At 33.0% G+C, this 13,796-nt stretch overlaps 1 protein-coding gene across 1 annotated transcript in view; it reads right to left on the reverse strand.

The window, feature by feature from the left end:
* Nucleotides 1–4,304: 4,304 nt before the first annotated feature.
* LOC121431763 (tetraspanin-5-like) overlaps nucleotides 4,305–13,796 on the reverse strand; it is a 53,152-nt gene continuing 43,660 nt past the window's right edge. Inside the window, exons 8-9 of the mRNA XM_041629463.1 lie at nucleotides 13,077–13,193; nucleotides 4,305–11,876 (exon numbers count right to left, since the gene is read on the reverse strand). Of these exons, the coding sequence (XP_041485397.1) occupies nucleotides 11,802–11,876; nucleotides 13,077–13,193 (192 nt within the window). The 3' untranslated portion in view covers nucleotides 4,305–11,801. The remainder of the gene's footprint in view (nucleotides 11,877–13,076; nucleotides 13,194–13,796) is intronic.

The raw sequence follows: 13,796 nt of genomic DNA on the forward strand, positions 1-13,796 counted from the left end.
TTGATAACCTTATTCATTATTTTCATTTAGGCCTATCTATTTAACGTATTTATACAATATTTTTTAAAAAATCGATTCAATCAGCAAAGTTGTTTTCCATCGAATTCCCGTTGGCATATCCTGACATATCTTAACAAATCTGGAAAAAATAATGCACCAGTCCTGAAGATTGATTCGAAGATCCAAAAGAATGAAAAGGACGTGTCATATTAGTACACGGTCAAACATTTAGCACCTTTATCATGTTTATAGACGGATCATCTTTTTATAAAGACCACAAGTTTTATTTCTCTATGAAAATTGTCTCCATTGAAACAGCAGAAAGTGGACGATGAATCTATGATAAAAGGACAGTCTCATAGCAAATGATATTTCTGTTTGTGCAGAAGTAAAGAACAACAACAAACCTCAAGTCTTGTCAAATAAACAATCGGCATCTAGACCTACATACCCCCCCCCCCCATTCCCGCGACACAGGATCTTTGAAGAAATGAAAAGCCGGTTTGGGTAAATGAGCAATCATTTTAGGTTATTGAACAATATGCTTTGTAATTTATCAGTGACAAATGCATTTGGATATGTGGAAAGTGTAGAAATAAATGTGCAGAATGTTATTCCTAATATTGACAAATGGGCAGTAAAAACTGGTCACATTTCCTTTTTTCAATACGAGAATAAAAAAAGTGTTTCAGTGAAAAAAGCATTTTCAGTTAAGTAATTCTTTCTTGGCTGGAAAAATCTGAGAAAGGATAAAAAATACAAACTATAATAAATATTGGGGGGGGGGGAGTGTGGTAATCCTCACCTACGTTGGAGAATGATTGTCATTTCTAATCGAATTAGAAATCATTCTTCCATGATTGTGTTGTATAGTTAAGAACTACTCGTTTTGATGAGAATCATCATGATTTGTTTAATACGCCTACATTCTAAATTGCTAATGATTTTAGCCGTCTTCATGATATTGACGTAGCTACAATATGCAATGACCAAGGACGCATTAAAATGTCAATTCCTAATAAACAATCAATTATTGTTCATTTAATTTGAATAATGATTGTTAAGGGTATATGATTGCTTCCGTAAAACGTACCCGCATTTTTCGATATTTTTTTATTATTATTATTTACTCTTATTATAAAAGTTCTTGTCTTTCGCTGAATGTTCACCATTTCCCCGGGGGGCCACTTACATTGAGGACTGGATACCATGCGCGACCAAAAAAACACGTAAAAAGGATGTCTTTTTCACGATAGGGCACGTTACGTACGTAACGTGATAAGGGTGTCAAATGCACAAAAATAATGAGAAAAGGGTATCTATTTCGCAGGAAAATTACGTGTTTAGGGTCGAATTTGCGGGGATGATAAAACAAAATTAAGATGTTTTATTAAGGATGTCTTTTTTGCCCCAACACTTCGTGTTTAGAGTCCGATTTGCGCGAGGTGTAGAAGGTGGGATCGTACTAAACCAAATAAGGTAAAGCCGACGACTGAAGGACCCGTAACGATAAAAAAATTCCTGTACTTGCTTAGGGGTTCATTTAAGGGAACATTTGCCAAGAGTATCATTTTGTTTCCAATACTTGTTAAGGGTAAGGTTTCTCACGCCAATACTTGTTAAGGGGTGCATTTTCAGAACATGGAAATTACGTGTTTAGGGTGCTTTTCGAGACCCCATGGTCGCGCATGGTATCCACTCGTGAATGGAAGTGCCCCCCCCCCCCCCGGGAACATTTCGCACGATAGTTTTGATATTTTAGACATTCGATTGATATGATTGTGAATCTATGAATATGAATAGGTTTATTTGAATTTCCAAACACGTAAAGTTATATTCGAAGGTGTGGTTTATGTGTGTAAGTGTTGGTGAGTGTAATGTGTAAAGAGGATAGTGCGAGTCTGCTAGAAAAAAAATGAATGCGAGGTGTTATTTTCTCACGGGTGGTTGCAGAAAAGGTACTGGTTTTTATTATCATTGATTATCTATTATGATTGTAATCATTTCTAGTTTTGTGAATTTATGACAAGAAATAAACGACTATTGTTCTTTTAAATGGGAATTGGGTTTGTTTCTGTATGATTGTGCCTGACTTTAATATATGTTGGTGTCTAATTTACATTTAGTTTGGTATACATAATTTCACCGTTGTTTATGAAACAATAAATGCAATAATCAAACAAGTGGAGCGCATCTGGCAGTCTCACCTGCATTACGCGATTCAATACAGCAGCAGGGCTAACTTTGAAAACTATAAAATAAGTGTTCACAAAAACATTCATGTAGTGATACAATACTACGTTCATTGACCCTAAATGACATTTGACCTTGATCATGTGGCATATAAAAGACTTGTCAGTGATACTTGATTACCCTTATGTCTACATTTCATAAGATAAACTATAAACTTTGAAAGTTATGACAGCAATTTAATAATATAACATGGTCAAAGTTCATTGACCTTATAAAATGACCTTTGACTTTGGTCATGTGACCTGAAACTCGCACGAGATGTTCAGGGATACTTGATTACTCTTATCATGTAAAAGTATTATGAACTAGATACACACACTTTCAGAGGTATGATTATTAAACAAATACCCCCAACATGGTCAAAGTTCATTGACCTTAGATGACCTTCGATCTTGGTCATGTGACCTAAAACTCGCACAGGATGTTTAGTGATACTTGATTACTCATATGAATCAGATCCATAAACATTCAAAGTTATGATGGCAATTCAACAAATACCCCCAACTTGGTCAAAGTTAATTGACCCTAAATGACCTTTGACCTTGCTCTTGTGACTTGAAACTCAGGTAGGATCTTTAGTAATACTTGATTAAACTTATGGCCACGTTTCATGAACTGGGCTTATATATTTTTGAAGTTATGACGACATTAAAAAACTTAAACTTAGGTTACGATTTTGATGTTGATTCCCCCCCAAATGGTCTGCGCTCATTGACCCTAAATGACCTTTGAACTTGGCCATGTGACCTGAAACTCAAGCAGGACATTCAGTAATACTTGATTAACCTTAAATTCAAGTTTCACAAACTAGGTTCATATGCTTTCTAAGTTATGCTGTCATTACAAAAGAACTTAACCTTCGGTTAAGATTTGATGTTGACGCCGCCGTCGGAAAAGCGGCGCATATAGTCTCACGCTGCTATGCAGGTGAGACAAAAAAAATGATATGACAAACAAATTTTTTTGTGTTTTGTATATATTTATTTTGGATTTTGCATCATTTAGAATACTTACATAAGAAACTGCCACTAAATAATTTTGTGTCAGATAAAGCGTGAGAATTTGAGACTAGAAAAGTGCTTATTTAATAAATAAATGTTGAAATCTTTGGCTTAATATGGTAATACTTTGCATACATCAACCTAAACGAGAGAGATACCATCTTGTTCTGTAATATGTTCGTGTGTTTATCATAGTTTCGCTTATTTTTCACAAAATATCATCTTCACAATTTAGTCACATGCAAATAAAAGAATCGATGATGTCCCTCACTCACTATTTCTTTTGTTTTTGTTTGAAATATTTTCAATTTTTACAGATTTCACAATAAGGACCAACTTGACTAAACCATTAAATGTTAAACAATGGTGTTCAGGGACCCAGGACAATGGGTATAAAATTAGAATATTCCATAATAAAATACAAAGGAAATGGTGAGTGATCTCATCAGATCCCTCATTTGCATTCCGACCGGGATGTGCATATAACTGTTTTGTGAAATTACAAAACTTAAAACTGTCATTACTTTCCTAATATACATCCGATTTTGATGAAATTTTCACGTGTTTTGCTTGTTGGATTTTGTCTTTATATTCAAATCAACTCTTTGTTAAAGTGGACTTATCCTTTAACTTGCGATTATGCAAGATAGAGGAAGAAAAAAAATGCATGGTTATGTGTACATTGGAAAATAAAAGGACATCAAATTTTCTAGGTACAAAGAAGTAATATGGGGAATGTACAGTGGAAATGAAATAAAAATTCTGAGTAAGAAGGAAATCCCAGCGTGGAAATATCCTTATTTGAATACCAGCAGAATAATAAAATGAAGAGCCTATGAATAAGCAAAGAAATTTGATACACGATCATTTGATCCAATTTTCTTCTTGTCTGTCTCTCTCTCTCTCTTTCTTACTTCCTCTCTCTCTTTTCTGGATAGATAGCCAGTATCCTAAATGTACTTGCACAAAATACCCCTCCCCTTACGAAGCAATAGACATATTTTCGTTACAGATATATCACGCAAATACACATTCTATTCTTGAAAAGGGACGATAATGTACAATTTATTCATACAAAACAAGTGATAAAGATATCATAAAATCAAAACCTAATTTCAATATATTCCATTCCATTATAGATATCAAACACAAAGTAGGCCTTGGTCTATACATTCAATCAGGATTTATAAAAGAAATGGGGGGGGGGCGGTGTCAAAAGAACAACACTGGCAAAAATTTCACAGAGCTATGAAACTAATGATTTGTAACGACAATCAGACTTTTACAGAAATCTGCAAATTTCAGGACATTTTTGTTTTCTTAAAAATGAACTAAAATTTAGTGAAAACTTTTCTTTAATGAACCAAAATTTGCATATTCTTAAGGAAATCAATTTCTAAGAATGATCCAGCAACTATTGGTAGAGATGGCTTGCCATAGACTGAAAGTAAATGTATTTTCAGTCAAAGTAGTCTAAATGACCCCTCCCCATTTCCTTTTCACTTGCTGAGTGAATTGAATATGGATGGTATACTACTGTCTACGACATGCATACATGGAACAAAGGAAAGTACTCAAATTTCAAGAAATGGATGTGATTTATAAATAATTCATTCTCAGCATCTGACTATTCTTCACAATGTGAAATGAAATACTACACCTCATAATTACAATTTCGAAGAAGAAAATGAAAATGTGAATTTCATATTCACGAATCACTGAAAGTGTGAACAATAATGTGTACAGCATCGAGAAGAACAGCACATATTTGACTTAGATATGTGTGTGGCGCAAAATGTCCATTAATTACAGCAAATTAAGCCATGTTTTATCATGGTGCAAAAATGTAAGATATATAGAGAGCTCAGATGATGTCACATTAGGAAATGAACAGAGAACCTGTGCATTAGAGATAATAAAAACAATGATTCATCATGGTTTTGAAATGGGTGAAAAGTTGCATTGCTTGAAAAGGTGATCACTTATATAGATGTGTATGAACCAACATGATAATACTTTCATATTATATGTTGAAGGAGATCATCTGACATTTTGTGACATTTATAACATCATTTAAAGAAAAAGATTTAAAACACCATAACACATATTCAAAATCATGGACGTTAACATGTACAACTACATACATGGATCTAATAAATTCTTAACAATTTATGTCAACCAACCCCAGGGACAATATCAATAAACTTAAGGAGTTATAAACCTTAAAAATGCTTACTCAACATACCAGATGTCAAAAAGTATTTCAATGTACACATTTTGCCTTACTTTTTCCAGGTTTATGAAATCAGAACAAACTAAAAATGGCCAATAATATATCAAGGCCTCATAACACAAAACTTAGCGATTGATCATGTGAATGATTTTTACCATTGATCATATACAATAATCACGGCGATCAATCGTAGAAATCATCTCCATGATCAATCGCAAAGCTTCATGTTAAAGGGTCTTGTCAAAGATTCTGAAGTGGTATCAGTCAATACCGATTATCAAAACAAAAACAAAAAACATAAAAAGAATGAGACAAATGAAACATTCTGATTGACAGATAAAATGACTTAACATAACACCTAAAATAATCTCATAATACATATAAACACACACACATCTATATAAACTGAATAAATATAGACTTTACTGTTGATTAATAAACAATTGTAGACAGATGTAATTGACATTGATATTACAGGATAAGTCAAATCTGCTACAAAATAGTCAGCTACAGGTATAAGTGATCCAATATTTACATTCTGATGAATTTCATGCAATGCTACAATTACATGACAAATATGTATGAACCTGATAGCGAACATGCTTCATAAAAGTAATTTTGTTTCAACTTATCAGGGATAAAGTAGAATAAAAAAAATCCCAGGAATGTTGTTAGAAAATTATGCTTGAAAATAGTTTGTCATTAGATATCAATAAAGCTTTTTCACATGTATCTTTTATTTTGTTGAGACTTGTTATTTCTCTTTTATTAATCACTACCTCCTGAAAAGGTTTTCCTAAATAGATTTCAGGGAAATCTGAGGCCAAATCTATATCAAATTTAAAAAAGAATTGACGAGAAAAGTCACCTTGCAGAAATAAATATCTTTGTAATCCAACAAAATCATTTCATTTCATCATATATCGGAAATTTATCTAGTAAGTCCATTGTGTATACAGATACTCGCATGAAGAATAATGTTATGTATACAAGTATGGTCATATATTCATATTCATATAACATATATTTACATTACACTGAATACATAACATGTATATAATGATTAAGATATACATGTATATACAAATTGTACTACAATTATATGATCTTTTACATCTATATGCATTGATTCCTGCACGGAAGTTGAAATCTGTTACATATTTAAAGGGAAATCCAACTTTCATAAAATAATTTTCTCTGAAAACCCCCCCAAAAAAATTTCTAAGCACACTGGCGATAATTCAGAAAAATAATGAAAATGAAAGCTATACTGGGCGAACAATAAAAATTCTTAGTCATTAATGGGAAATAACTGATAAAGAAACATAGATGAGCTGAGAGTAAAATCTAGTACAATCATCATACATCTTGTGATCGTAAGAATCATTATTTTCATGAGGTTTAGTCATAAACAAATTTCACATTCGCTCCCACTTACCAAAGTGATAAAAATTGTCATTTCCTAAAGCAGAATATTTTATGTTGTTTTAATTCAAGATTAAGCCATAATCTCATGTATATTTAGAGAATAATCCCTTTGGGGGATAGAAACTGAAAAGAAATATTTATAGCATCAGCCTCCACAAAGGAAAAATTACAAGTATAATAAAGCAATTTCCACTTCTAAGGGAGTGGAGAAAGGGCGAGTCAGAATCTAACAACCAGTGGAATAATATTTCTGGAAAGCATTTTTAGACATTGTCTTCATGTATGAAGTGCTGCAGAAACATGAAATATCATCTATGTTTATTATTGTTATGATCTTTTCCGCAACAAACTTATCTTTTGTCTATAAATCAAAGAGTATTTAAGTATTTTCAGCAAATATAACTTAAACAAGATTGTCCGTTTTCACAATTTTAGTCCATTTTCTTCAGACTTGATACATTTTTTTACAAGGGCAATTAAAAGAAGTCTTTAGAGAAGTTGGATTTCCCTTGAAATTCTAAGAACAAGTTCATGAGTTCATAATATAGGCACACATACATTATCCTGAATAAGTCTCATCATATAATTGCAATGATAGTTATAATTTCATTATCAAGTAAATATACATCACATGTAGGTGTCTATCAGCTAACATGATCAAAGTTTGAAATTTAAATTTTGAACAAGTAAACTGAGAAAATCTATTTTTTGACATGGCTCATGATCAGACTTACCAGAGGGATAACTGACCTATCAACAATTTGATGCAGCTCTAATGGCAACCACATGAGATTGAAGAAAGGTTCTCAACAAGGAGCAAGAAAAATGATTGGTTTTCATACACAAATCAATACAATACAATACAAATAACAAGTTTCACTGGTGGTTAAGTCTCATCACTGATGAAAATACATTCACTTTCTATCTGGTCAGTATCCAAACAGCCATTTCAAGACAGTTATAAATCCGTACAAAATGAAAATTGGATATATCACATCGCATCATCATTCAGACAAGGACATGTCTTTCAACGGAAGTTTCAATCTCGATTTTAAATGCAACCACATGAAAATGCATTTTGTGACATCACTTTTCCGCTTAAACTCAAATAAGGTAAACAGGAGTTTTGCTCTATAGCAGGAAAGGATATACCACCTATTGGAATTGAAGACTTCATAAACATATCTTTGCACGGAGAAGTACTTGTAGTTTCATATAAAATAACAAAAGAAAAGCAAAAGGCACTTTCAGAAGATCAACACTTGAATGGGTGATATTTGGTTACGTCTCTTATTAGAGAAACTTATTAGATCTGGATTAAGTACAGGCATCAACATTTCATGAAATCTTCAAGAGCTTTTCTGATTGTAACACCAAATGACAAAGATGATTTTGACAAAAAAAAGGGATGAAATGCTATATACCTAAAAAAAATGTAATATTGAAATGCTTGTAGAAAATTTATCTGATGAAAATTTGATAAGTTACTGTCTCTTAGATTTCAACTTGTGGTCAGAAAATACTATTTCATTTTACTATAGTGGTAAAACAAAAGATATGTTAATTTGCTTTTAGGAGCAGTTTGAAGCAAAGTAATCTCATCTACGTGGAATCAAACTCATACAAATTGCAAAGTGTGAATGACACACTTGCACGTGCATGTACATCATATGAAAATTTCTCATGCAATGAGGCCCTGTTCACACTTTAAAAAACAGCTGTAAACTTGATCAAAAGTTTAACCTTGATCGTAATCGATGATGGTAATGACTTACATACGTTCTCATTTATTATTCAACAAACTCATAACTGTATCCAGTAACATGATGTAATATTATTTTTGTAATATTACACATGAAATAATGAACACACTCACATATTGGCAACTGACATTTTAAAATTGTTAAGTACAACAATAATTCAGGAGTATTATATTAGCCATTCAGACAACAAATTAATGCAGGAAATCCACAATACAAGAGACTAGCTTGGTGTAAATGATGGTCCACTAAGACCGATAAAAGTGAAAAAATTTGTCTATCAATCATCTTACATTACACCCCGATGAGAAGAAAACCTCTAGAATTTTTATCTTATGAGATACACTTACCCTTAAACCGATAAATGATGATGAAAACAATAATGATGGTGAACAATATGAAAGTTTGTTCACTGTTAAAGCTGTTAAACTGTTAAACCACAAAGAAGGGGGTCTCCCACAAAGATGTTCAAAGCAACTTGCTTGGTGTAAATGATGGTCCACTAAGACCGATAAAAGTGAAAAAAAATTTGTCTATCAATCATCTTACATTACACCCCGATGAGAAGAAAACCTCTAGAATTTTTATCTTATGAGATACACTTACCCTTAAACCGATAAATGATGAAAACAATAATGATGGTGAACAATATGAAAGTTTGTTCACTGTTAAAGCTGTTAAACTGTTAAACCACAAAGAAGGGGGTCTCCCACAAAGATGTTCAAAGCAACTTGCTTGGTGTAAATGATGGTCCACTAAGACCGATAAAAGTGAAAAAAAATTTGTCTATCAATCATCTTACATTACACCCCGATGAGAAGAAAACCTCTAGAATTTTTATCTTATGAGATACACTTACCCTTAAACCGATAAATGATGATGAAAACAATGATGGTGAACAATATGAAAGTTTGTTCACTGTTAAAGCTGTTAAACTGTTAAACCACAAAGAAGGGGGTCTCCCACAAAGATGTTCAAAGCAACTTTACCAACAAACTTATGAACAACTTTAAGGACGACTGGTGACACTTTCTTAGGAGCTAAAGCAAAACCAATTGAAATTGATGTATATGATTTACCACAAGGATCACCAGTCATTCATAAACTTGTTCGTGACCTACAAACAGCTTTATGAAACTACACCATGGTATTCTATGGGGAAAAAATATAAAAGAAAAGCCTTGAATGGTGTGTCTAAAATCCTGAAACACTGTTAACCGACGATAATATCTACAGTGTATTGGAATGTCTGTTAAGAATATTTCCCTTCCGAGAAACAATCTTTTGTCTGCTTATTATCAAAATCACCAAATTGATGTGTTACTGATGTAAAAAATGCATGAGCAAGCCTCTTGCTGCTGTTAATGATAATAATTATACTTGCTCCTATTATAGCGCTTAACACATACTTTATCAGAAGTCTCTAAGCACTCTACGGTAATGCAGCATAATTACCCTGGCCAAAACAAAGCTTCTAACAAAAAAAAGAAGTAAAATTCAACTTAGGCATGTCATCAGAAAAAGTTCAGCCTGGCTTATCCCGTGACCAAATACATAAACAAAAGTATTTCAGAAAGACTATCATATCACAAACTCTAGTAAAGTGAACCTATTTTTAAAGAAAGACACAAATTCATACACGTACCTGTGGCAATACATAGTATTCAGCCAGTACCCCCCCCCCCCATTCCTTCCCCCTCCTGAACCTACTAAACCGACAAAGAAGAAATTTCAATAATAAAAATATTTAAGTTATTCTCTAACCCTTTCTTTCTACCCCCAAACCTTTTTCGGTGGGGGGGGGGGCATCACACTGCAATTTATTAAACAAAAAAGTACAATTTAATGATAATTGATTGATTCTTTATTTCCATGCAAAAATTAATCATACAACATAAAATATATTGACAATATTTCCAGTAAAATAACAATAAACAATCATTGCATGGGAGGGGATAGTCATAAGCACAAAGACTCAGAGCAAATAATACCTTGTTTTCATACTTGGTGCTATTCATTTTACATTAGAGTATTCTATATATTTATGTTTCATATTAATATTTGAAGCAATCAACATGTAAAGATATTAAAAGAAAGCATTGCATGTTGTGCTATTGAGTTGGTGCAGATTGGTTGATGCTAAATACAAACCAAATGAATTTCAAAATAATTTATCTTATAAAATCACATAGCCAAGCCATAAAACTTAAACTGAGTAGGATCATACAATTACACATATTTATTTACAGTTTTATTTCCTTAATGCATGGTACAGTACTTTCAATTATGATTGATTGTAAACAACTTTCTCAAAGCTTTTTTTTATATTATCAACTTATTAAAACAAAGGTTTTAAAAAAAAAATCTTTTGGGCAATTCTGTAAAATAATCAACATTTTTGTACATTTGACCCCCATTTTACTTCTCTTCATAAACTGACCAAGTCATGATCATTTGAGAGCATTACAACAAACCAAAAATTAGAGACAATAAATTTCAAGAAAGGACTCACCTACACATTGGGTCGGTTGTACACATTTTATGGAAATGCCCTTTTTTTATATCAGCTTTGCTGAATCTGTGATTTCACATCAGGGAAGTATGTAACAAGCAAACAGTCTGTGATTTTCACTATTTGTTATAAGCTACAAAAATCCTAGCCTCTGATTGGCCGAGAGTAGATTTATGTGGTCCAAATAAATTTGAATTAGAAATAAATGGATACCTGTGTTTTGTCATGTCAATAACCCTGTAAGCAACATCATGGTTTCAGAAAATTCACAATTACACAGAGTATCTCTCAAAATTTGTACTACAGTATAGGTAATATATCTAGAAAAGTGAGTGAGAAAGGGAAAAAAGTATAAAAGGTAGATTCTTTTTCCAAAAGATCAATAACAATATTTTCATCTCTCATAAAATGTATCAATGTTGAAGTCAAAGTGTGAGCATGAGGCTAAAACCTTGTGAAACACACCTTAGAGTTTCGCCTCATGCATGCTGAGTATAAAAGGTTGTCAGCCAAATAGGTTCTACCAGATGGAACTTTGGTCAGCCCAATCAGAAGGCCGTTTGCTTACGGTTGGCCCAGTATTTGCCATCCCAGACAAAGCGAGGTGTCATACGTTAATGCCGTCGCCATCTTGACATCTGACGTCTGATGTCGCTTGTGAGGGAAGTTGCAAAGCAGAATCCAAAAATCTAATAACGGGAAGAAAGGAATGGAAAGTGATATCAGTGACAAATGTGCCATTCATACATGCCTTGTGACATATCAATCTAAGAACATGGCTTTTACACCGTGTAACTGATTTTAAAAAAAAAAATTGTAGAATGTTTAACGATGGGTAAAGAAAACTTCAAATAATTCATTATGAAACAAAGGATGTATTAAAATGGATTCAATTTGATTGCGAAAGTAAGGCTCCTGTAAGCATGATGCCATGAACTTAATTTGATAGTGAATGCTGCTTTTTCCCCCATCATCTCCTCAACAAAGATTTCATAATAAAATCTCTATCAAGCAGGTATATATGCAAACACAAAATACACACAAGAATCCAATATCTTTGAAGAAAAGGTAACACGAACAATTGATATTCAAAATGTAGGTTTCCTGTTAAAAATAAGCTTTAAAATGACTACATTTTACTTGTCAAAAATATTGGGAAACAATTGATGAAAATAATGAGCTTTACAAGGCATGTATCTTGCAAACAAAATATTGTTAAAAGGTTGATGGAAATGAGCTACAAAATGGCAGTATTGAGAACAATTGTTTTAAATAACGAGATGCAAAGTCGATAAATCTTGCCCATTCCGAATAAACCCTTGTGAAACCACAGAGGAAATCACCAACTTCATGATAAAGAAAAGAGGCCAGGTACCAAGGGAAATTTAGCTTGCAGTGAAGAGATGCAAAGATGCAAGATTGAAGATCGTCTTCCAAATACTTAGCACATTGTTCAAGCAAGGCAGATAACATAAACAATAATTATGGGGCATGCAGGAACACTTTGCACAGAAACTCATCTGTAGATCTGAGTCAACTCTCATTGGGAGATTAATAACAGGAATTGAACAAAGAATCAAAATGAAATGCTAATGAGCCATCCCTTTCTCATGCTAGGATCTTGTACTCTGAACATTCTTGACCCATTTTCCTATGCAACGTGGTCATGGCACTGAGATTTCAAACTATTCTTGCTCATCTATGCATAATCTCTTCATATCCTATTATAATTACGTTGGTATCAAAATGAAAAAGAAAAACTGAATTTCATGCCAATGTATATGTAACACCATAAATGATTCCAACTGTGTCAGAAAAACATAGTGGAGAATCCCAGTTTCTTTTTTTTGGGACACACTGTACAGGCTTGCAAATGCTTCATGCCTCACCTGTACAAGTAGTATGGCACCAGCACCAACCGCTACCACGACCAGATTGGTGGAAAGCCACGCCTTCAGAGCAGAGATACAACCCTGTTCATAGATCTTCTCTGATATGCTGTTACGCTAGAGGGATAACAATCAAATCAAGAGATACAGATTAGAGGGATACATGAATAATTATAATAACAATAAAATCAACGATAATAATAATAATGGAATGCATAAATCACTCATATCCACTCTGGTGAGGGCTAGAGAAGACAACTCTCGTTATTATTCATCGGCTTTAAAAAAATAAATTTTTTAAACTTCCCTTTTGCAAGAATCATGATCAACCAGGTGATATTTTCCACATAATGGGTCAGCAATACCGCACTTTCCATTTCACATATAATGCACCAATGGGTTCTTTTTAAAAGTAGGTCCAAGATGTGAAAATACATTATCATCAGCCGGTCGGGCAAGTAAATTTTTAAATAGTTGGAATATACTTGCCCAAAAATCTACTTTCACTTGCCAGAAAAAATCCTTGAAAAAAAGATTTAACCTCTTCAAAAGAAAGTTTTGTGGTTTTATAAGCCATTTACCTTTTTCTCTCTTTTGACATACACTGGTCTACCTTGTTATTGCATTTCTTTTTCCAAAGTGATTTGATCTTGCTTGCCATGACCAAATTAGGGTCAATATCATATCATATTGACCCTAATATTGGTCATTCTACTGTGA

Source organism: Lytechinus variegatus, chromosome 18 (genome assembly GCF_018143015.1).
Source record: "Lytechinus variegatus isolate NC3 chromosome 18, Lvar_3.0, whole genome shotgun sequence".
NCBI classification, from domain to species: domain Eukaryota; kingdom Metazoa; phylum Echinodermata; class Echinoidea; order Temnopleuroida; family Toxopneustidae; genus Lytechinus; species Lytechinus variegatus.